The sequence below is a fragment of the Leptopilina heterotoma genome, unplaced genomic scaffold (assembly GCF_015476425.1).
Source record: "Leptopilina heterotoma isolate Lh14 unplaced genomic scaffold, ASM1547642v1 Lhet_284, whole genome shotgun sequence".
Classification (NCBI taxonomy): domain Eukaryota; kingdom Metazoa; phylum Arthropoda; class Insecta; order Hymenoptera; family Figitidae; genus Leptopilina; species Leptopilina heterotoma.
Window position 1 is genome coordinate 57,714 of NW_025110990.1, and position 26,873 is coordinate 84,586.

At 28.1% G+C, this 26,873-nt stretch overlaps 1 protein-coding gene across 4 annotated transcripts in view; it reads right to left on the reverse strand.

The window, feature by feature from the left end:
* LOC122504191 (SAM and SH3 domain-containing protein 1-like) overlaps window positions 1-26,873 on the reverse strand; it is a 641,260-nt gene that overhangs the window by 30,734 nt on the left and 583,653 nt on the right. For all 4 annotated transcript variants that reach the window (XM_043615130.1, XM_043615129.1, XM_043615128.1 and 1 more), the window contains one exon: window positions 817-1,173. In XM_043615130.1, coding sequence (XP_043471065.1) covers window positions 817-1,173 — 357 coding nt within the window. The remainder of the gene's footprint in view (window positions 1-816; window positions 1,174-26,873) is intronic.

A 26,873-nucleotide genomic window follows, 5' to 3' on the forward strand; every position in this document is an offset into this window, starting at 1 on the left:
TTAAAGGCTAAAGAACATGATTAACAAATTTCAACGGACCAACAACCTCCGCATAATAAGAAGTTTCAAGCGAATCTAATAAGTTTTTAGAAAAATTGTCTGCCATATTGGATTCGCCATTTTTAATTTTATAAATTGGACTTCATATTCGTGATCAGCAACCCCTGATACCCCCCAGTAACAAGTTTCAAGCTAATCTAAACATTTTTAACAATTTCGTGCTTTCGAGTAAAATTTTGCAAAAAAATTTGAAATTCAAACTTCATTTTTGAGCCGCCATTTTAATTTTAAATTATCTCTATAGTCCTATCTTGTAGCTTATATATTTTTGTCACGTTATTTGTAATATTTGGAATTATTTTTCTGCTATTTCGTAGTAGAAAAAATTGAAAATTAAACAAAAATTTGAAAAAATCAGACTTTTTTTATAAAAAACATTAATAACTTTTTTGTTTATAAATTTTTGATTTATTTTATATCAAAATATCTAATTTTTTTCATTAACTGTTTACATTTAGTCATTTACCCCTTGTTTACGTTTATTCCAAATGACCCTGTTTAAAATTAATTAAAGCTTTTAAATATTTAACTCAATTAAAACATTTAACTTAAATTATTTCCTTTAAATTCGAAGAATTTCGACCTCAGATTAAAATGGAAAAATTTTAATTAAAGAATCGAAGAAAAAATGATTTTGATAAAATAATTGCGGGAAAAGTATTTTTCTGTGTCATTTACATGCGATTAAAATTGAAAGAAAAGAGTAAAGTTGTAATTGAAATAAAAGTAAATAAAAGTAAGGAAAACGAATCGAACCTTAAACTTCAAAGCGTCCTTGTCATATGGACTGGGTGTGTAATCGACTAGTGCTCTCGCTCTACAGAGAACGGGACCAATGGACGTTGGACTAATGGCCTCCCTATCTTCGCAGGATATCGAACTATGATTACTTCCCGCTCGTACCAAAGCTTGTGTACTGGAACCACTTCCACTTGGAAGACTTTCAACACTGCTTGCACTACAAGGAAATGCCTCCGACGACGCTCTGTCCTGTCTTAGTCGTGATATCTTTTTTTGTACATCTTTCCTCAAGTACCTCGCTTGACCCGCGATTCCTGACTTTCCATCGCCATCCAGTAATGCACTTGCCTCCGACTGGAACGAGTTGATGCTCTAAATAATTAGAAAAACAAAAAATGCTTATATTTTTGTGACGTGCAAAGAAATTCAGAGCAATATTTTATACATAAAAATCGTTTTTAAAAACTATTTATATTGAAGAAAAGACAAATAATTTTTTATCAAAAAAAACCAAAAAAAAGTCACAAAAAATATATTAACTTCTTTCTTAATATCAAAAATTCAAATTGTAAGTTTTTTTAAAAATCATTTTTTCTTATTAATACCACAGTGCAACAGAATTTCACTTTTTTGTTATTTCAGGGATCGCATAGGGTGATTTTTATAGGTTTTTTGATGCTGAATGCGAATCCGTAATCAGAATTGTTCCATCACCCTAGGTTTTAAAGAAATTTGACCTTGAAAATTGAAAAAAGGACGTTTTTGGGATACTTTTTGGATTTTTATCAGGATACAAAAATTTTTTCTAGGTTTTTCATGATTTGCATACGAAAGCTCACATCCTCCTCAACAATCTCCAATTTAAACATTTTAAAAATATCTATTTTTCGATGAGTTTTCTTTGTTTTTGTTAAATTATTGTTAAAAAATTTGAAATGATAAACAAAAAAAAACAATGGTCAATTTATTTTTGATTTTCCTAAGAATGTAATAGTTTCTTTAATGAATAATGGTATCTTCTTGAGATTTAATAGGTTAATATCAATAATATTATAATTATGTTAATATTTTTCTCAGTGTTATCCCATTTGACGTTACGATGCGAACTTCAAACAAGGATAGCTCATCGAGAAATAGGTAGTTTTAAAATGTCAAAAATTGGAGATTGTTGAAAAGGATATGAGCTTTCGTACGCATATCATTGAAACCCTAGAAAAAATTTTTATATCCTGATAAAAAACCAAAAAGTACCTCAAAAACGGCCTTTTTTCAATTTTCAAGGTCAAATTTCTCAAAAATCTATGGTGATGGAACAATTCTGATTACGGATTCGCGTTCGGCATCAAAAAACCTATAAAAATCACCCTATGCGATCCCAGAAATAAAAATGCTGTTGCACTGTGTAAGTATTAATAATTTTTCTTAATTTTTAAATAGAAATTAACTATAATAATCTTCGTATTCTTTCATTCAGTCTGTCCAGAGCGTGTACATTCTGTCCGCATTGAGAGAGAAAGGTTGATATAGAGAAAGAGAGGTAAGTATAGCCTGTCCTTTTAGTTTAGAGTAGGAGCGAAAGAGAGGCGAATATTATTATTATATCTATATATGGGCAATTCCACGCAAGATTTACCTATGACCTTGAGAATTCGGTTAAACATATTTTTTTCTCAATCTATATGGAAAAAAAAGAAATACGTGTTTTTTTATTTTTGTTTAATCGCCCAAATTTTCGAGTTATGAATTTTCGAAATTTTGGATTTGTAACTGTAGACATATTTTCAGTAGCTTATAAGTCTGAAAATATTGAGTTTAGAAAAAACTTGTCAAGGAATGAAAGTTTTAGTTTTCTTTCAACTTTTAAGAAATGTAAAAAAAAAATTTTTTTTTTAATTTTTTATTAAAAAAAAATTTTTTTTTTATAAACAAATTAATTTTTTTTAACTTTGGACCCCTTTTTTTTTTTAAATTTATTTATACCTTATAATATACAGAAGATTTTCCAAAAAGTTTTGGAGTGGGCCGACGCGTTTAATGAGTTGTACAAAATTTTCAAAAATCACGTGCAAGGTGCTCGCGTTCTACGAAACTCCTCACAATGGAATTTTTTTACAATTTACTTCTCAAAAAATGTCTACAGACTAAAATTTTTAATCGATTCGAGTGTTTTTTGTTTTAAATGAAAGGAGAACAATTTCTGAAGATATCTCTCCATGCAAACCTAAAAATCTTCAATTGTTTATAATTTTTTTTAAAAACAAAAAGTTAACAAATTAATTGTGTAGTTTCCTTTAAAAATGTAAGATTATTTTCTTATTTTGCTACTACACATGTCCTAAATCAGATTCAATTAATATAACATACGACCACCAAATAAATAATAAAACATAAAATAATTTATCTAAACTGTTATAAACAATATTAGTTAACAAATAGTTAACTTTGTTTCCTCTTCATAAAAAAACTTTGTTCTTTCATATTCATATTGTACTTTAGGTTCATTTAATGAATATATCTCCCTTTCGTTAAAAAACAATTTTTAATTGTTATAAACAATAATAGTTAACAAATAATGAACTTTGGTTCCTCTGCACCAAAAAGAATTTTTTTCATAGTTTTCATTGAAGTTTATTACAAAGAATATATGTTAAAAAATAGTGAACGTATGAAATAGTTTGTTCAATAACTATAAACAATTTAATTTATATAAATTTGTATTAAATGTTTTTTTTCTTTCCTTGTGTTTTTGAAAATTAAAATAAAAAAATTAATTAAAATAAAATAAATGCAATTAATATATATTTTACATTAAAATGTTTATTGTTTTATTTTGACACAAACATTCTTTGTAATAAACTTCAATGAAAACTATGAAAAAAATTCTTTTTGGTGCAGAGGAACCAAAGTTCATTATTTGTTAACTATTATTGTTTATAACAATTAAAAATTGTTTTTTAACGAAAGGGAGATGTATTCATTAAATGAACCTAAAGTACAATATGAATATGAAAGAACAAAGTTTTTTTATGGAGAGGAACCAAAGTTAACTATTTGTTAACTAATATTGTTTATAACAGTTTAGATAAATTATTTTATGTTTTACTATTTATTTGGCGGTCGTATGTTATATTAATTGAATCTGATTTAGGACATGTGTAGTAGCAAAATAAGAAAATAATCTTTCATTTTTAAAGGAAACTACACAATTAATTTGTTAACTTTTTGTTTTTAAAAAAAATTATAAACAATTGAAGATTTTTAGGTTTGCATGGAGAGATATCTTCAGAAATTGTTCTCCTTTTATTTAAAACAAAAAACACTCGAATCGATTAAAAATTTTAGTCTGTAGACATTTTTTGAGAAGTAAATTGTAAAAAAATTCCATTGTGAGGAGTTTCGTAGAACGCGAGCACCTTGCACGTGATTTTTGAAAATTTTGTACAACTCATTAAACGCGTCGGCCCACTCCAAAACTTTTTGGAAAATCTTCTGTATATTATAAGGTATAAATAAATTTAAAAAAAAGGGGTCCAAATTTAAAAAAAATTAATTTGTTTATAAAAAAAATTTTTTTTTAATAAAAAATTAAAAAAAAAATTTTTTTTTACATTTCTTAAAAGTTGAAAGAAAACTAAAACTTTCATTCCTTGACAAGTTTTTTCTAAACTCAATATTTTCAGACTTATAAGCTACTGAAAATATGTCTACAGTTACAAATCCAAAATTTCGAACATTCATAACTCGAAAATTTGGGCGATTAAACAAAAATAAAAAAACACGTATTTCTTTTTTTTCCATATAGATTGAGAAAAAAATATGTTTAACCGAATTCTCAAGGTCATAGGTAAATCTTGCGTGGAATTGCCCATATATATTAAGTTAGTCTTTCCTTATATACTCTGTTCACAGTGAGAGAGAAAGAGAGGAAGGGAGGTATTGTCTCTCCTTTTAGTTTAGAGTAGGAGCGAAAGAGAGACGAATAGTTAAGAAAGTAATTCCCACTTTTTGGGTTTAGAAGGGGGTACCATGTTTTCTCCATTTTCCGTGTCAGGTAGAAAGAGAGGAACAGAATTTGATAGGGGAAGGAAAAGTGGGGAATTTTACTCTCAAGCCAAAATACGAAATGGGCGTCTTATTTCCTTATTGGCTAATTATTTTTCTTTTTTCACTCACATATAGATTAAGGAGTAAAAGAAAGGCAGATCGAGAACGAGGTATGAGTGAGAGATATAAATTTTATCGTTGTTCCATAAACCAAATGGACAATTTTGCATTAATTTTTACTCCCACCCCGCCTCCAGTTGTGAAAAATCGCAAATATTTTAAAAAACTAATTCGTATAATTATTTAAGATTCAATTATCTTCGAACAATGGGTAAGGCTTTCTGAAGTGTACCGATGGTTTTTTAAGCCTGTTACGCGCTGTAAAAAAGACATGGAGCGTGCAGTTTCACGGGCGGTTGCACTGCCGCGTTACATGCGTTGAATTGGTTTTAATTTGTTAGTTAATGCTTTATTTATTAAGCATTTGACACATAATTTCAAAAATTTTTATTAAAATTAAATTCAAAATGGCGGATTTTTTATAGTGTCAAGAATACTCTCCTAAAATAATATTGCAAAATTCGAAGTAAAACAAAAATTATACATCCTTATTCTTCGCCATTTCAAAGATGTTTTTGTATGCGGATAAGCAATCGTATGATTTAAATGTTTTCTCATTTGCATTTTTTAAAAAAGACAAACAAAAATGTATTTGGTGTTGCTGATCAAAAATTAGATATAAAATTTTCAAAATTGAAAATGGGGGATCCAACATGGCGGAAAAGAAAATTTTTTTATTTTAATTTTTTTTTTCGTTCACCATATTGTATCTGCCATTTTTAATTTTTAAAAAATTATGTCATATTCGTAATCAGCGACCCCAAAACCCCCCGTAACGATTTTCAAGCAAATTCAATGATTTTTTTGTAAATTTCAAAACTTATGAACAAAAACTTAAAATGCGTTTTTCTCAAAATGTCTTTTTTTGATCTGGAAAGAGTGATATCTCCAGTTCTTCTAAAGCGATTTTAAAAAATCAAAAGGCTTTTGATTCAGCGTCATCATGCCTATAAGTGAAACCTCAAAAACTAGAAAATTTCCAACTCTCTTTATTTTATAAGAGAAATTCTGAATAAAAACACCTTTTTTTGCATATTTTAGAGAAAAAGTACTCTAAAAATAGGGGGGGAGGAAGAAAATTCCACTTTTTTGAGGTTCCACACCTAAAGAAATATCTAACAAAGAGAATGCCACTTCGTTTTTGGTTTTATCTGTTATAGAAAGTTTGGAATCGATCTTACCACCGAGAATGGGCATTTTCAAAAATGGCGTATATCGCCGCCATTTTGAAATAAAAATGAAAAATTTTTTCTTACAAATTCTTAAATAAATTATTTTTTACATGTAAAAGAAATTTTTTAAATAAATGTCATAGTTATTTTAATAATATATACTAAAAAAGCCTTCTTTTTGCCTGTTTTAAACAGTCATTTATTTGTTCGACCGTATGAAAATAGCGATTTTTTTCCAAGGGCAAAAAAACAGTTGGTCCCATGCTTTTTTTGACCAAGGTAAAAAAGGCCGCCATTTTCATACAAGTCAAACAAGTGAATGACTTTTACTCCCTGTCGTCTGCTATCTGAAATCGACACTTTTGTGCATTAGAAATAAAAAATATCGTATGTAATACGGGAATAAAGGCAGCTAATTTGTTCACGATGATTTTTGTGACACGAGTGGAGGTCTCGGGGCGCCCTCGACCTCGACTCATGTCACAAAAATCACCGTAAACAAATGGCTGCCTTTATACCTTTGTTGCTTAATATAATATTTTTACAAGATTAATGATTAGGTACAATTTTATTGTGTCATTTAAAGAAAAAGAATAGATATTAATCTTATTTAAAATTTTTTGACAGTCTTTATTGTGAAAAAATTGATGCAATATCTAAATTTTCATTTCGACAATTACACAATTACACCTCCATTTTTAAAATAAGGATTTTTTTGCAAATGACCGACAAAATGGGCCCTTTTCATTTTTTTAAAGAACCAATGAAATCTATCAGTTTAATTATCGATAAATTAATGAAAACCGCAAATTCCTGGTAGTGAGAAAAGTATGAAAAACATGTTTCCCGACATGAATTTTTAGGGAAATAAGAATTTAATATAAGTGAAAAAAATTTTAATTTACTTAAAATAAAAAAACCTTTTCATTTTTACAACTCTTTTTAGTTCATTTATTTTATATTTTGACTGACTCGATTATAAGATTGCAAACTTTTTTTTTATATAAAGATACTAGTGCACCAATAGAACCTTTTGCGACAACGTCATCGAATTACGAAAAAAGTAGCCATGGTTCCTCGAAACGTCCAGAAAAGAAGAAAGAAAGTGCAAGAAAACTTGATATCTGCATTGCAAGTCTTAACTACCAAGACAGAAAATCTGGTATTTCAATAATTATAGAAAAAATTACTATTTACATAAAGAGAATAATTTAAGAAGGGAACCAGTCAAATTTTAACTTATTGAAATTATTACTGTTTGCCCCATACGCTCATTTTGAGTATAAATGTTAGTTTAAAAATAAGGTATACTACACATGGTTGTTTTGAAATTCTAAACAACAGTTTTGACAATCTTGCCATTTCGGAGATATTGACATCTGGACGGTTTGTCCCACTCTCCCCAAATATTATAATATTATTTTAATGATTAACCCATTAACGCCTAAAATAAGAAAATTCTTTGCGCAAATTCAACCTATACTTTTATGAATAAAACAGATTATATTTTATACCGCAAGTATGTTTCTTATAGGTATTGAGTGTGCTCTTTTCGATTCCGGGGTGAAAAAAAAGAATTTCGTTTAAAACAGAAATTAAATATAGCGGTTTTATCTTTAAAAACAGAAAAGAAATTTCATTTTTTCAAGTTTGGTTATTTTTTTTACCCATTTACCCATCCAAGTATTTGGATTCAGTAACCTCAAAAACATAAAATATAATGATATCTGGCATTAAAAGAAATAAAAAAATTTAGCAAAGTTGTGACACGAAAACTTTATTTTGACTACTCTGCTAAGGAGTTAAACGTGCGTGAATAATATTCAATTCTCATCCATACAGGCACAAAAATTGTATACTTTAAAAAAAAGTAAATTAGAATGTAAAATTTAAAGATGGCGGACCAAATATGGCCTAAAATATGAAGGGAACTTTGAAAGGGGTGGTGACTATTTTTCAAAATACTAAAATGTAATTAAATTCGCCTAAGTTTTCCTACTCGAAGGCTTTTGGGGTCGCTGATTACTAATTTAATGTTATTTTTAAGAAATTCAAGATAGCGGATTTAATATATAGAACAAAATTTTTTAAAATTTATGCAATAAACCTTAATTTTGTCACTCGGGAATTTTTGTGGTTGCTGATAACGAATTCAATTTTAGTTTCCCATAAATCAAAATGGCGGATCTAATATGGAACAGAATGTTTACTTTATGCAATTAATCTTAATTTTGTCACTCGGTGGTTTTTAGGGTCGCTGATTACGAATGCGATGTTTGTTTTCAAAATTTCAAATGACTAATATAATATGGGAAAGACAAATTAAAAAAAATTTTCTATACACGCTCGCTGGTCGTGAATCGACGCAAGTGCTAAAATAATTGTCAGTGAGCGCTCCTATGACATTTACAGCTAACTGACTGGTATTAGAACTCTCGAGTAACAAAATTAAGGTCAATTGCATAAATCTAAAAGAAAATTCTGCCATATTGAATACACCATTTTAAATTTATGAAAACTTACATCAAATTCGTAATCAGCGTCCCTAAAAACCACCGAGTGACAAAATTAAGGTCCATTGAATAAAGTAAAAATTTGTGTTCCATATTGGATGGGGGGAGGGTCAAAAATTAATAAAAAATTGTCCTCGTGGTTTATGGACGGCTTATACCTCGACTTATATCATGACTATTAATAAATCTTGGTGTCAATGTTTTGACAAAGAAGGAAGAATACTTCAATAAAATAATTCTTCTGATGTATAATTAATATATATAAAGTTTTTTTATCGCTTGACTGAACTAATCAAAACAAAAACCATTATTTTGTAATTTAAATTGCTTGGTACTTTGAAACGTCTGGCAACACAGCATTTCTTTAGTCGTGTTGCAAATGCTTGGTATGACTTGTTTACATTTAGTTTTGAGTAGAAAATTGTGTGCAATGTTTCCAGATGTTCAAACAGCTGTCCAATATACTGTATAAAACATGAAATTTTTTTACAAATTAATTTATTGCAACTCTCACAGGTACCTAATGACACTTTTTAAACAGATATTTAACCATTATATATCTGTCTCGTATTAAAAAATGTTTTATTAATTTCTTAATTTTAAGTACTTTGTGGTGAGTACTTAAAAATGTTTGAAAATGTACTCAATTCCCACAAAACTCAATGTTAAAAGTTAAAAACAAAGACGCTTATAACTTTTATCACAAGTCCCAACAGGTCTAAAAAATTTAACTACATTTTTTAAAAACTTTTATCTAACATTGGTACAAATTTCAACAAATTGGTAATGTTAATTCTATTTGCGAAAAAACCTTTCTATTATCTTGAAAAAATCTGTAATTACCTTAACGTTTTATAAACATTTTACAATATAGCTCAGTGTGTTAAATTTAATTTTTGGTTTTCGTGTTTTATGTTTTTTAATTCTTCAAAAAAAAATTGTAATCTTTTTCCAATATTTTAGAAAAAGAAAAAAACGGATCATAAGGTCTTACATTTTTATATACACACAATAAAATAAGGTCTTGAGTATCAAAAGACAGAAACAGAAATATCGCGCGCGCGTAGCTCTGCTAGTGTTCTAGTAAACTTCATCGCAAAACGTTTATTTATTTTACACAACTGAAATTATAGAAACATAGGGTAAGTGCACTAATAACTGCGATTGCTCCAATTACTGGGATTTTATGAAAAATAATATTATTTACTAGGGTAATGTCACCTTGAGTGGACCGCCTAAGCTTTTTTTCGAAAAAATTCTATATGAAAGTAAATTAATTAGCGGTTTATATTCCAAGCTTTAGTTTAGATCACTAGATAAATTTGTAATATTTCTGATATATTAATACAAAATTTATGCTTATGCAACTTCAGACCATGTGTGTGTCGCAATGTTTGCAAGTGAAACCATTTTTAATAATTTTGGCACATATTACATCAATATCACAAAAAAATTAATAAAGAACATAAAACAGTTTCAAACTAATTTATTATCGATTTATATCCAAAAAATGGTAAACTGACATTAAAATGGAAAAAACAGGCAGTCCACTCATGGTTACAAACAGTGGTCCACTCACGGTGACATGCAACTTTTCATGGCAGCCACCACAATTTTTTTTGAGTCAAAATTATCACTTAATTAAACTAAGACAATCAATTTCAATGTCCAAAGTAGTAGGAAAAAAATAAGTTACCTTTTAAAACTTAAATTTTACACTACTTTTACACTTCCGAATCACTTAACTTATTGTAAGAGTATATGTTTATCGCGGAACTTAATTTCTTACGGTTTCTAGGTGCGGTGCTGCTATTCGCACTATTTATTTCACGATTTCGCTCTCAGATAACTTAAAAGCTCAGGCGGTTCACTCAAGGTGACATTACCCTATTATAGAATAATATATTTGAAAATGTTTGAAAAAATTGTTTTCGACTTTACTCAATACAATCGTACATAAAGAAACACATTTAAACTATTATTATTAATTTAATTATTTAAGAACGAAAATTGCTTATCGCAGTAACTGGCACATTAACATTGAATGCATGTGCTTTAGTTACTACACTGAGAAAACTGGAGTATTGGAGTAAACATCTGGAGGGACAAATCGTTGATATTTGAGAGTTAGCTATTGGATAACAATCTAAATGTTCAAATACACCATTGACAGATATTCTTGCCATTTCTCTTGGAGGGAAACTCGAGTTTATAACAGAGGGACAAATTAACCACGTTGAGAAATCCCTTCCTTATCCGGCGCGAAATGAATAAATATGGCAACCTAACCCCTAAATTAAATACATAAAATGTCAGAAAAATAATTTCGCGCGCATCAGATCGTACACATTTTCTGCGCAACTTTTAACCATCAGATATAATGGGAGAGAATATACAAGTAGATTTCCATTATCAATTCCAAATTTATTTTAGAAGGACTATTTAACTCTCTTCATAAGCAAAGGAAACATACACTTTTTGAACCTCTGAATTTGACTCTCCAGTTTTCTCAGTGTAGGAGCAACATAACCTCTAAGTACAAATTATTTTCATCGCAGTAATTGGCTCAATCTCGCAGTAATCTACGCTTTTGATATAATTTTTTTATTGCTTTATTTGTTTAAATAATCAATTTTTATAAAGTTTTTATTAATGTTTTATTACCTAATTGACACGAGCTTTTAATTTAATAAGCCTTAAATTTACTTTTTTTAATAATTGTCGAATTTTTTATTTCAAAGGCTGCTAAACATGAATCTCGCAGTAAATGGCACATTTACCCTAACGTCAAATATTGTGCAGAGCATATATTCTAAAACTGTGACGTCATAAAGGTTCAAATTCCCTTAACAACAAATTACAATAATTTTACAAACATTTTTTGTTGTAAAAAAATTTGTAAAAACAAAATATTTATTTAATAATTATAAAAGCAATAAAATTTTTAGATGGAACAAATCGATTTTCTCAATAAAATGTTTATAATTTTTAATAACTTGAATAGGGGAGACTGGGGCGAAAAGTTAAATTTTGCATAAATGATTTTTTTAGACAATATAATCCGCCTCAATGCAAATATTTATACATCAATATTGTAGGGCAACTTGTCCCCTACAACTTTCAATAAAAAAGTTTCTGATATTTTCGCATACAATACATGTTTTGTCCTTTTTTGAAAATTTTGTTTTTTTTTAACTTTTCGCCCCATGCTGGGGCGAAATGGTAAATGGCTGGGGCAAAAAGTTAAATTCTATTTTTAGCCTACTAAAACTATTTTCTGATAGGTGTTAAGTAGTAGATAAGTTAAAGTATACGTAAACAAGTAATTCAGTTAATAAAAGATCTTTGTTTACTTAACAAAGGCTTTAGAATAGTTATTAAGTTAAGAAATTGAAATTTCAAAAAAAAAAAAATTTTTAATAACATGTAAAAATACATTTAACTTTTCGCTCCACCCATTATTTAACTTTTCGCCCCAGGTTGCGTTTTTGGCTTTAACAACAAATATAAAAAATCTGACTAAAGATATTTAGCAAATACCTTTAGGCATCTCTTCAGAGGACCCAAATAATAAAGTAAAAAAATCGCGGTGAGAATAAATGCAAAAAATATACTTAAAAGTTGATATTTTCTTTTACGAAAAAATTTTCAAAAGTAGGGTGAAATAGTATATTGTGCAACAAGTACAGAAAGAAGCTGTTTTCCGACGAGTGCAAAGTTTGCTGTCCCGAGCGAAGCGAGGGCAGCAATTTGCACGAAGTTCGAAAATCTTCTTTCGTACGTGTTGCACACAGTATTTTGTGCAACACCTTTTGGTTTTGATAAAAAAAGCTATTTAGAAACGCTAGTTGACGCCAACATACGTACTGTTTAGCAGGGTTTGGAACGTATGTTACCGCACGTAATATACGTGGTTTTCTACGCGTATATTACTGTAAAAAACAGGTATTCTACAAATAGAAAACAAATACCTATGTATATCACCAAAAAAACCCAAAAGTTTACGAACTTTGCCGCACAAGTGCAACAAAGTAAGCACTTTGCCGCACTAGTGCAGCAAAGTACTGTTTTGCGCCTACTTTACAGGCATGCAAAGTATTACTTTCCTTACAGGTGTTGCACAAAAAAAATTTAAATATGGACAACACAAAAATTAGCAGAATGTCACATAACTCCGGACATTTATTTAGGGTTATAACACCTTTCTATAATTAAAATTGCAATGCTCTAACTATTTCCGTTCGAAAGATAATGAATTTTAACTGTTTCGACAGTTTAACTTTTCGCCCCAGTTTCCTCTAAAGTGTGTTTTACATGAAAGCATAACATTTTTGCTTCTTCAAAATAAAATGTTGCTTTTGAAATGTATAAGCTTTAAATTTAGTTGAAATAAAAAAACATTATTAAATTAATCAAAATTTTATTGAGAAAATCAGTGTTTCATTTCCTAAATAATAAATATCGAATGTTCATTAAATATTTTATTGTTTTCCATGAAGTTCATTAAAACATCATTATTTTCGGTTAAAATTAAAATGATTTTATAATCATATTATAGTAAGTGTGCCAATTGTGGCGGGTGCTCTAATTATGGCGACTTTGTGAAAGATAGGTACAATTATTTACTTTTTTAGAATAATACAGTCATTTAAAAATATTTGAAAAAGTTATTTTCGACCTTACTCGATATTAATAATTGTACGAAAAGAAACATATTTAAACTTTTATTAATTTAAATATATATAAGAACGAAAATTGCGCCCCGCCATAATTGGCACATTTCCATTGAAATTGGGTGGTCCAAAAATGTATGGGAAAAAAGTAAAATAGGAATTGTAATTCTCTCACCCCCTAGGAGTGTTCTATATCGAAAACAAAAATACTCCTATTTTTTTAATCAAAAAATATTTAGAAGTCGCTCAAAGCGATCAAATTTTTCCATTTAAATCCAAGGGGAAAAACACTTTTTCGTGAAATTGATATATAGAATCCTTGAATTTAATCATTTTTTAATAGTAACTATTTTTTATAATGCCCCCAAAAAACCCCTATAAATTTCAAATTTACACGGAGAGAGAATATATGTGACCTGGTCTATGAAAAGGGACCTTACGTGTCAAAAAATCATTTTTTACTTTTTTGTTGATTCGGATAGGGTTTGAAACGCTCTTTAAGATGGTGAAAACCAAAAAATCATAAATTGATTAGAAGTTTTTAAAAAAAATTTTTTAAATCAAAAGAAACAAGAGTAAAAATGCGAAAAAACTGATTTTTTGTTATTTTACAAATTAAAATAACGAAGAGGATAATTTTTTATTATTTAGAAAAGTTGACAGTTTCTTTGAGAACTGTCAACAGTTAAAATTCAAATTTGATATCATATTCGTAATCAGCGACGTCAAAAACCTTATTACTGTCTTTTTTTACAAAAAACGATCACTTTTTAGAGAAGTTGACAGCTGTCAACTGTCAAATTGTCAATTTAACATCATATTCGTAATCAGCGGCCTCGAAAACCCTTACAAACATGTGTCACTTATTTATACTTATTGTTGCTAGTTAGAAAACTTAGATTATTTTTTCTATGTTTGGGGAGTTTGTTATAAATTTATAAAAACAATTATTAAAAAAAAGTTTTCATTACTTGTATGTTTTTTATTTTGATAGGGTGATGGAACCATTTGTCGAAGAAATAGTGAGGTTCAACATTTACACATTTTTTAATCACAATTAAGGCCATCCATGTAAATTAAAAAATATGATTTAAGTAAGAGGAGTATCTAAGCTATTATACTTGATAAAATTTCGTTAAAAAAATGAATTATATATTAAATAATTAATATAAAAGAAATTGTTTGTAAAATACCATTTGTCGAGGCTCAGATACCAATTGCTCGATTTTTTGACCCAGTTGTCGTTTTTGTTTTGTCATATAATAGAAATTAATAGAAATTAATTATATTACATAACAAATGTTTCCAAAAAAATAAATTTTATATTGAAAATGATTTTTATCAAAAACTTAATGTAAAGAAAATTTCTTACGTTATTAGATGATGTTTACATAAACCTAACCATATATTAATCTACGAAAATGACAGATAATATTTATGCTTACGTTTTTAATTGAAAATCGAAAAATGGTGTCATCCTTTCGTAAAAACGAGGTGTGTAAGATCGACTAACTTCAAGTGTAGAACTTTTTCTTGATTAGCTCTTTTTCAAAATCCTTTACTTTGATTTGATATAATCGTCGTGACACTACTTACTGATGTCAAAGCAGCTAACTTCAAGTGTAGAACTTTTTCCTCATTGGCTGAATTTTATAATGATGGTGACCTCACACTTTTATATTTTCGTTTTTCTTTTTTAAAATTTAAAATTAAAAAAATAATTATTTAAAATTATTAACTAAAAGTTAACTAAAAGTAGTTTAATATAATAATTTTTAATTATGGTTTGGTTTGTAATAAATTAAAAGTTTAATATTAAAATATATTTAATTTTATGATTCATTTTAGACACTTCAAAATTGTTGCGCGCGCATCTTTTTTCCAAACAAAAATTGTTTGTTCGCTACAGCTATGTAACCTCACCTCAGTGTGAAACGCATAGTTTTTGATACGAAAAATTACGAAATGTTACAAGTGTTAGCAACTGTCAGCCATTTGCAAAGTGTGACACGTGTATTGTTTCGATAAGAAATATTGACTGTTATTTACCGAGTGATTTTTCTTCTGAAAGTGTTGATTGTGAATTTTGTGGTTTTGTTTTTTGTATATTAAAAAAAGTTAAAGTACATTACATACGTTACGTACGTAAGTATTAAAATACATGTAAATACTAATTATATTTTTTGTTAATATTATTTGTATATTTATTAGGAGGAGTTTGTAAATATAATGTGAATTATTTAATTTATTAATTAATTAATTATAAATTTAATTAAAGTTAAAGACATTAATTTAATTAAATTAAAGTTTAAAGGAATAAAGGACATTTGCCTGTTATTTTGATTTCTGAATGTAGAATATTAATTGATTTTTTAAAATTCTGATGTTTGTATATTACATAATTATATTATAGTGGTAATAATTGTGATTTAATATTGATTTATATTTGTTTTCTTAATCTTAATTATTGATTTTTCAACATTTTGGTAGTTAGTTATTATTATTTGGAAAAAACTTTATAAATATTAAAAATAAGTACTAAAAATAACATGTGATTACGAGATACCAGACACTTGATAAACAGAGATTTAGTCAAGAGGTACTAGATTATCAGATACTAGATTAACAGATACTAAACAGATACAAAACAGAAAAGCTTACAAAAAATACGCATATATTTATTGTTGATAAAATATATAAAACTTAAAGATAAGTACTATTGATAACATGTGATTACGAGATACCAGATACTTGGTAAACAGAGATTTAGCCAAGAGCTACTAGATTAACAGATACTAGAATAAAAGATAAAAAAATAAGAAATATAAACAGATACAAAACAGAAAAACTTACCAAAAATATACTTATATTTAATAATATTAATAGATGAAGATACATTCTTTACATTCTTAATAATCTTCAATAAGAAAGGATAAGATAAAAATTCCAGTTACTGTTAAATGTGACAATAGTAACATTATTTACATGTGTTCTGAATTAATTAATTTTATGAAAAACTATTTTTTAGAAGCGATATCTTTTCAATAAATTGAAAGAAATCATGTCGAACAAAAAAGAAACTGTTAATTTAAGTGTTACAGATTTTAATATTATACTTACTGAAGGAGGAATGTTAAATGATACTCATATTGATAAATTTGAAAAATTATTAAGAAGAGAATCAAATTCTGCTTTTAGCATGAAAAGCACTTTGTATTTATATACGCTTGAATTTATTAGTCCGATTGAAAAAGGTAAAAAGCATATTCAAATACTTTTTAGTGGACCTATCAAGAAAGGTCATTGGATTTGCACTTATTATGATGGAATGAGGCTTTATATTTATGATAGTCTTAATGAAGGATGTTTAAATGAAGATCAAAGGAAATATTTAAGTAGATTATATCCTTTTAAACCTCCAGTAGTTTTCACAACTGTTAATCAACAACCAAACAATAGTCTTGCTTGTGGAATATATGCAATAGCATTCGCAACATCGATATTTTTTAATATTATGCCCCACTCTGTCAATTACTATTATTATAACATGAGAAATTATTTAATGTTAATGTTCAAAAACAATCGTTTAAGTAAGTTTCCGTCAGTAAGGTCGACTAATATTAGAACTATGACTGTTGAATATAATTGGGAGTGTCTTCTTAGGAATCGAGCTAGAGAAAAAAGTTTCCAAAATGAAGAAAATAAAATTGTTGACAATAATTTTATCATCGTTGAATTCAACCAGCAATGTTTGTAAAAAAATTTTGTTGATAGTTTAGAAAATTTGCCTTTAATTCCAGCAAATGATGTTAATAATATTTCTATTGATTCAAGCAATGGAATGAAAGATACAAGATTAATAATAACTGAGAAGCAAGAAGAAAAAAGAGCTATGGTTCATTTTCCTGAAGAAGAAGAAAAATATAAAATCATAAAACGTCAAAAAAAGCTGCTTATCAAAAAAAATATCGACAAAAAAAGCGAGAAAATAATAAAATTGTTCGCTCTGAATCATTGGATTCTAATGAATTCATTAGTGCAGAGCAAACTTTAAATACGAGGCCCCAAAGCACATCTACAGCTTTATCATCAGCAGAAGAAAATATTTCTACTTCTAAAGTTAAAATGTCAATTCGTGACAGAAATGTTGCTTACAAGAGCACCTCTCGACAAAATTAACATACTTCTGTTCAAAAACAAAATCAGTCTGATATTATTTCAAAGTCACATATAGAGATAGGTTATTGTAATGAAATGAACATTACACGTGATCATTCTTATGTAAAACTTTGTGAACATAAAGTTAACAGTGAATTATTTAAAAAATCAAAAACTAATGATGATTGTAATGATTCAAGAAATGTTACAAAATATACTAATTTAAAAAATGAAAATCAAGTAAAAAAAGATCAATAATATGTTCTTTAGAGGAAGAAGAACAACATCAAGTCATGAAACGTCAAAAGAAAGCTGCTTATCAAAGAAAGTTTCGACAAAAAAAACAAGAGAATAATAGAATTCTCAACCCTCAATCACTTTAAACAAAGGACAGTGTTATTACAGTGTCAAAATCAAATATAAATTTAGAAAAATCCTCTACATCTGTTACTTCATCTTTGGCAAAAGATAATGTAACTGTTACAGCAAATTTATCAAATACTAATATTTCCGGTCGTCAAAAAAATGTAGCTTATCGAAAAACTCATCGACAAAGAAACGGGCTTCTGCACAGAATCAAAATTTCTCTGACAGTATTTCAGTCTCGCATATAGAAGAACATTTTGCTGGTGCGATGAACATTTCATGTGAGCATTGTAATGCTAAACATTTCCAAGCAGAAAGAGCATCTAATAAAAAAAACTCATTTCATGATTGTTGTAAACATGGCGAAGTCATTCTTGAAGATCTACCTGCTCCTCCACTCATATTACAAAATTTATTTGATGGCACCCACGAATTATCTGGGCATTTTCTTCATAATATACGACCTTACAATAATTCATTTGGTTTTGCTTCTTTCAACGCTAACTTAGTTAATTTTAACAAAAGACGACCAGGACCATATTGTTTCAAAAAACATGGTCAGGTTTATTATCAAATGAATACATCTTTGTATGCAGAAAGTAACGATACTCCTTCATTTGGACAGTTATTTATTGTAGATCAAAACGAAATTAATTATTTAATATAAATATTATTTAATTAATTATTTTTTTTTATTTTTGCTTCCGAAATTCGTTGTAAGAATAATGTTCAATTAAACCGAGATATTGTTGATGGAATTGATACAGCCCTTTGGGATTGTAACCTATTTGCACAGTTCTACCGTATGATGCATGAAGAAAGTAAAAAAACAATGACTGAAAATAATGCAGAAATTGAGCCCGAGATGCAATTATTATTTTCATTAAAGCCTGGGATGGATAGTAGACGTTATAATTTACAAAGTGTCAATGAAGTTGCAGCAATTTTTACTACAACTGCTGATGGTGATATTACAGAATCATATGTTACCGTATATAATAAGAATACAAAAAGTTTAGAATATATAAGTTCTATGAATCCCAATGTTGAGCCATGGATATATCCTTTATTTTATCCACATGAAACAAGAGGTTGGGATAAAAATCTGACCTGCGCTAATACAAATAAACGTGTATCAAGAGCTGCATACATCAGGCATAGAATGGCTTCTAGGGACAACAATGTATTTTTAAAGGGTGGTAGATTATTTCAGCAATGGATTGTCGACAGTTATGTGAAAATTGAAAAAGATAGGACAAATTTCTGTCGAAATAATCAAAAAAAACTTCGTGCCGATACTTACGAAGGTCTAATTGATCATTTACAAAGAAGAGCTGATGATTCGAACAATGAAGTTGGGAAAATTGTAATACTTCTATCATCTTTCACAGGTTCTCCGAGAAATATGTTACAGCATTACCAAGATGCAATGGCTATTGTGAGAAAATTTGGTAAACCTGATCTTTTTATTACGATGACGTGTAATCCAAACTGGCGTGAAATAAAGGAAAATTTATTACCTAACCAAACTGCCTCTGACAGACCAGATATTGTATCGCGTGTTTTTACCATAAAAAAAGATAAACTTATTAATACTATTGTAAAGGAACAATTATTTGGCGAAGTGATTGCTTATGTGTATGTCATTGAATATCAAAAACGTGGATTGCCGCATATGCATTTATTAGTGACTTTGAAACAAAATTATAAAATAACAACACCCGAGATTGTAGACAAATATATTTCGGCAGAAATTCCAAGTCAATCAGAAAATGTTATACTTCATGACATCGTTATGAAAAATATGATTCATGGCCCATGTGGAAATTGGTGTAAAGATAATAATAGTAAATGTTTAAAAGGTTTCCCAAAGCAATTCTGTTCTGAGACAATAATGGATGAAAACGGATACCCAACGTATCGCCGCCTTAATGCAGGACAATACGATCGCCTAAATGGAGGAACTACAGATAATCAATACGTTGTTCCATACAATCCTACATTACTTCAGTTATTTAATTGTCATATTAATGTAGAAGTAGTTTCAAGTATTAAATCCGTAAAATATTTATATAAATATATCTTTAAGGGACATGATTCTGCTGCTGTAGTAATTACCAATAGTAGTAGTAATACAAGTTCTTTAGAATATGATGAAATAAAAAACTTTATTGAAACTCGATATGTTAGTCCTGTTGAAGCATGTGATAGAATATTTGGTAGACCATTACAGAGTAAAAGTCATTCTGTTCTCCGATTACCTGTTCATTTAATTAATCGGCATACTGTAACCATTAGTGAAGAAGCAAATGATGATGCTATAAATGAAGCTTTACAGAAACGGACTATGTTATTAGAATACTTCGATTTAAATAGGCGTGATCCACAAGCTAGACAATATACATATGCAGAAATTCCATGTTATTATGTTTTTAAGAAAGAACGTGGTGAATATACAGTAAAATGGGTGAAGCGTAAAGGGTCATTTAATGTCATTGGACGGATGCATTCAATTTCGCCCAGTCAATCAAAACTGTTTCATCTTAGATTACTTTTAATAGTAGTTAAAGGCGCTACAAGTTATGATCATCTGCAAACTGTCAACAATATTGTACATGACACTTTTCGTAGTGCATGTTTAGCATTAGGCCTTATTGAAGATGATGAAGAATGGGAACGTGCTTTGACAGAAGGAGAAGTATGGATGATGCCACAACAATTAAGACGTTTATTTGTGCGTATTTTAATTTATTGCCATCCAGTTCATCCAAACGAACTTTGGGAAAAGTTTAAAGAGGCTATGTCTGAAGATTATCAGAAAAATTATCCATCTAATGAAGCTCATAAAAGAGCATATAATGATATAATTAACTTTCTGTTGCATGAAGGATCAAATATTCGCAATTTTCCTGAAATGATACAGTTAAATGAAATAAGTATTGAAACAGAAATTCAAACGAACAACGAAATGTCATTACAACAACATAAAGAGATTGGTGAAATGCAATATGTGAAACTGAATTCCAAACAGAAGGATATTGTTGATGAAGTATTAAATGTAGTTATCCAAGATAAAAGAATACCATCTTCTTCATGTTATTAAATTGATGGACCAGGTGGATCCGGAAAAACTTTTGTTTATACAACTTTATACCATTTGTTAAGAAGTAAAGGAAAATGTGTTTGTACTATGGCATTTACAGGCATTGCCGCAATATTACTTCCCCGTGGTAAAACTGTACATAAAACGTTTGGGATGTCTGTTCCATTGTTCTATGATCAAATATTAAATATCTACATCAAATATTAAAAGTCAATCTAAGGAAACTACATTTTTGAAAGAGGTTGATGTCTTTATTTGGGATGAAGCTCCAATGGCGCCAAGATATGCTATGGAATTAATTGATAGAACATTACGCGATTTTATGAATGTTGATATGCCATTTGGTGGAAAAACTATGCTTTTGGGTGGTGACTGGTGATTTTAGACAATTATTGCCTGTTAAAGTTAATGCTACTAGAAGCGAATTAGTTAATTTATCTATTAAATCTAGCACATTATGGAGTCATTTTAAGGTAATATCATTAACAGAAAATATGAGAACTTTACCTGGTGAAATAGAATTTTCAGAATATTTATTTTTTAGTTGGAAATGGTACTTTAAATGATAATGATAATAATATACTAGCACCAGAGCAATGTGTAGAGAATGGTGATATCATTCATAAAATATTTGGAGAATTAATTATCAATAAAAAATACGATGATTTAGCAAAAGTAGCAATATTGTCTGCTCGAAATGTTGATGTTGATGAAATTAACAACAAGGTACTCGAACTGTTTGATAATAAAAGTGAGCGAATTTATACAAGTGTTGATAGTACCGAAAATTGTGATAATGATAATTTATACTTATAAATGATGCTATTTTAACATAGTATTTGAATACTTTAAATCCATCAAATTTCCCGCCTTATGAATTACGATTAAGAGCCAATTGTATTGTCATGCTACTTCGAAATCTTAGTATTAATGAAGGTTTATGTAATGGAACGCGAATGCAGGTATTAGAACTATCAAACAATTTCCTATAAAATTAGCATTCGCAATGACAATAAATAAAAGCCAAGGACAAACTTTTGACAAGATTGGTGTAGACCTTCGTAAAAATGTATTATTTAATCATGGGCAAGTATATGTTGCATTTTCACGAGTTAAATCTTAGGAATCATTAATTATATATTTAGGAAATCAAAGACCTAATTTACTAATCAAGAATTATGTTTACACTGAATTATTAAAATAAAAGTAAATATTTTTTCTATAAAAATGTCTGAGTCGTTATATATTTTTTTTTCTTAAAAAAGGAGTGTGTCTCAGTATGGCTGTCTTTACGCGTGAGACTTTCTTCGACGCTTCTTATTGGTAAATTGCGTCATTTTTTTGTAATAAGATTCACACGTAAGATTTCTTTACACGTTTCTTTCTTATCAATTGGTCAAAGACGTTTTAATTTCCTAATTTCAAATAATAGTTCAAACTTCAGATAATTAAGACACTTATTTGTACGTATTTTAATGTACTGCCAACCAGTTCATTTAAATGAACTTTGAAAAAAGTTTAAAGATAATATTTCTCAAGATTATTAACGAAATTTTGCATCTCATGAATCTTATAGAAAAGCATATATTGAAATAAATTATTTTCTTCGAAATGACGGAGTACTTACATTTTTTGTATAATATTTACAGAAACCACACTTATATTTCTTTTCTATTAATATTAATTAATCATACTGAATAAAATAATAGTAAGTTTGACTTTTATAAATCTTTCTACATTTCTAAAATTATCTTTACTTTATTCTATATTGTATAAATCCATTTATTTTCACATGCATTTTTTTATAAATATTTCTTTTGTTTTTTTCTGAGACAGAAGTATGATTTAGTAAATTATTTTCAGAGGCCTACAGAACGTAAAGTTAAAAAAAATACCAAAAAATTTATTGGCACTTTTAACTATCAATAATTGGAAGAAGATAAAAAAGCTTCCTGAATATAATATATACCAATTGTTTAATTTTTTATTTTATAATAATTATTTTAAAGTATTAAGATAAAATTTCAAAAAATACAAAATTTCAATTTTTTTAGAAAAATTAAAATATTTATTAACTCTATAAATATTGATAAAATATATACTTTATATACATGAATCGATTCGTTTTTATGTCAGGAATGCAATTTTGACAAGAATTAATTAAAATTTTAATATAGAAAAAAGTTATTTCAAAAAATCCAAAAATTAATTTTTTCAAAAATTAAAAAATTGTTGAAAAAATTTTTTTTTGATATTTTTGAAAATCTTTCTGTCTGATTTTTGGTATTCGTAACCGTAATACACCTACAAAATTTTATCAAAATTCGTCAAGACGTGTAAGAGAAAATTTGTCTACAAGAATCGGTGACATATACACACATACATACACACATACATCCGGACATTTATTCCTCTCGACGAATTATATATACTACACTTGAAAATTTGTAAAAATAATTGATTCTAAAAAATTTGGAAATAGACATCTCTATAAGGCTTCCTTTAAGAGGAAGCAAAAATAAGTAAAGAACTGAGAAAAAAGATGACTTTAAAAAAATAAAGATATATCTCTTGAGTAACAGTCTCGGACAAAAATTTATAGCAAAAGTAGGAACGATTTTAAGAAACAAAAGTAAATTTTTAATTTAATATCCTCTGTTTATGTCTTTCTTTGACAGTAGAGATGTTTTTTTGCTAGCTAAGTGAAAAATAGTTAAAAATTGTTTATTTAGTAACGTTTTTCTTTCATCACTATTTTTTAAAATATAAATTTACTATGGAAGATTTTAAATGTTACAAAATTTAATTAACATATAGATTATTTTGATTATAAAAAGGTTTTCTATAACTTTTATAAGTACTTTTGTTCAAAAAAATTAAAAAATTAAAAAAAGGATTGCGCAAGAGAAAAAACGCGCGCGCGATCGTTTTCGTATAATAAAATATGCCAAACCCATTTCTCGAGTCAACAAATCGACAATTATTCGAGAGCAATCAAAATTCAGTACCAGTTACCGAGTATTAATTTTATTTAAACTAATAAATAATCATATAAAGTAATTATCAACAGTTATATACTCTTTGTTTTCTTCTGAATTTGATGGTATTAAAGAAGTTTTTTAAATATTAAAAAAATACTGTTTTTAGAAGTAAAATAACACTAGTCACATTACGAATGAAAATAGCAAATGGTGTCATTCCTCTGATTTCGTGAGTAATGCATATAAAATTATTTTTTTAAGAAAATCAATTTAACATTACAATATAAAACATTTTTTTTATAAATAACTTTATAAAGTTGCGTAGTAGTATTAGTTATAGCGAGAGTGTATGTATAAGTTAGGTTGCGCGTGTTTGTCAATGTATATTCAATATGTGTATGAGTGTTTATATGTGTAATATATATATATACTAGGGGGGCTTCGCCCCCCTGCGCGCTTCGCGCGCCAACCCCCTAACTATTTTTAATATTTATTTTAAGGAGAACGATCGCGCGCTGCCGCGCGCGCGTTTCTTTTCTTGCATTTTTATTCTTTAAATTACAGTCTTTTGTTTGTTAAGGTATCAATTTGAGTGACAGTTTCTGATAATAGGAATTTTTAAATATTATTCAATTTAATAAAATAATAGCCTATGTTGTGCGTAAAACAATTTTTTATACCTTTACACTTTTAGTTCTGTCTTTATCTGTTTCTAAATGTATCATTTCTAAAGTTTATGGTTTTGATAAAAAAACAACACTTTTCTTTGCTTAAAGAAAAGCGTATATTTCAAGAATGGCACATTTTATAAAAAGTTTTGTACGATGAAGTTATAGAAAACCTTTTTATAATCAAAGTAATCTATTTGTTAATTAAATTTTGTAACATTTAAAATCTTCCATAGTAAATTTATATTTTAAAAAATAGTGATGAAAGAAAAACGTTACTAAATAAACAATTTTTAACTATTTTTCACTTAGCTAGCAAAAAAACATCTCTACTGTCAAAGAAAGCCATAAACAGAGGATATTAAATTAAAAATTTACTTTTGTTTCTTAAAATCGTTCCTACTTTTGCTATAAAAAAGAAATATAAGTGTGGTTTCTGTAAATATTATACAAAAAATGTAAGTACTCCGTCATTTCGAAGAAAATAATTTATTTCAATATATGCTTTTCTATAAGATTCATGGGATGCAAAATTTCGTTAATAATCTTGAGAAATATTATCTTTAAACTTTTTTCAAAGTTCATTTGGATGAACTGGTTGACAGTACATTAAAATACGTACAAATAAGTGACTTAATTATCTGAAGTTTGAACTATTATTTGAAATTAGGAAATTAAAACGTCTTTGACCAATTGATAAGAAAGAAACGTGTAAAGAAATCTTACGTGTGAATCTTATTATAAAAAAATGACGTAATTTACCAATAACAAGCGTCGAAGAAAGTCTTTCGCGTAAAGACAGCCATACTGAGACACACTCCTTTTTTAAGAAAAAAAAATATATAACGACTCAGACATTTTTATAGAAAAAATATTTACTTTTATTTCAATAATTCAGTGTAAACATAATTCTTGATTAGTAAATTAGGTCTTTGATTTCCTAAATATATAATTAATGATTCCCAAGATTATCACCTGTTAAAATACGACAACGTAGCAGATTGTTTGATAGTTCTAATACCTGCATTCGCGATCCATTACATAAACCTTCATTAATACTAAGATTTCGAAGTAGCATGACAATACAATTGGCTCTTAATCGTAATTCATAAGGCGGGAAATTTGATGGATTTAAAGTATTCAAATACTCTGGTAAAATAGCATCATTTATACTTCCATTATCACAATTTTCGGTACTATCAACACTTGTATAAATTCGCTCACTTTTATTATCAAACAGTTCGAGCACCTTGTTGTTAATTTCATCAACATCAACATTTCGAGCAGACAATATTGCTACTTTTGCTAAATCATCGTATTTATTATTGATAATTAATTCTCCAAATATTTTATGAATGATATCACCATTTTCTACACATTGCTCTTGTGCTAGTATATTATTATCATTATCATTTAAAGTACCATTTCCAACTGATAATAAATATTCTAAAAATTCTTTTTCACCAGGTAAAGTTCTCATATTTTCTGTTAATGATATCACCTTAAAATGACTCCATAATGTGCTAGATTTAATAGATAAATTAACTAATTCGCTTCTAGTAGCATTAACTTTAACAGGCAATAATTGTCTAAAATCACCACCCAAAAGCATAGTTTTCCACCAAATGGCGTATCAACATTTATAAAATCGCGTAATGTTCTATCAATTAATTCCATAGCATATCTTGGCGCCATTGGAGCTTCATCCCAAATAAAGACATCAACCTCTTTCAAAAATGTAGCTTCCTTAGATTGACTTTTAATATTTGATGTAGAGTCATAGAACAATGGAACAGGCATCCCAAATGTTTTATGTACAGTTTTACCACGGGGAAGTAATATTGCGGCAATGCCTGTTAATGCCATAGTACAAACACTTTTTCCTTTACTTCTTAACAAATGGTATAAAGTTGTATAAACAAAAGTTTTTCCGGATACACCTAGTCCATCAATGTAATAACATGAAGAAGATGATATTCTTTTATCTTGGATAACTACATTTAATACTTCATCAACAATATCCTTCTGTTTGGAATTCAGTTTCACATATTGCATTTCACCAATCTCTTTATGTTGTTGTAATGACATTTTGTTGTTCGTTTGATTTTCTGTTTCAATACTTATTTCATTTAACTGTATCATTTCAAAAAAAATTGCGAATATTTGATCCTTCATGCAACAGAAAGTTAATTATATCATTATATGCTCTTTTATGAGCTTCATTAGATGGATAATTTTTCTGATAATCTTCAGACATAGCCTCTTTAAACTTTT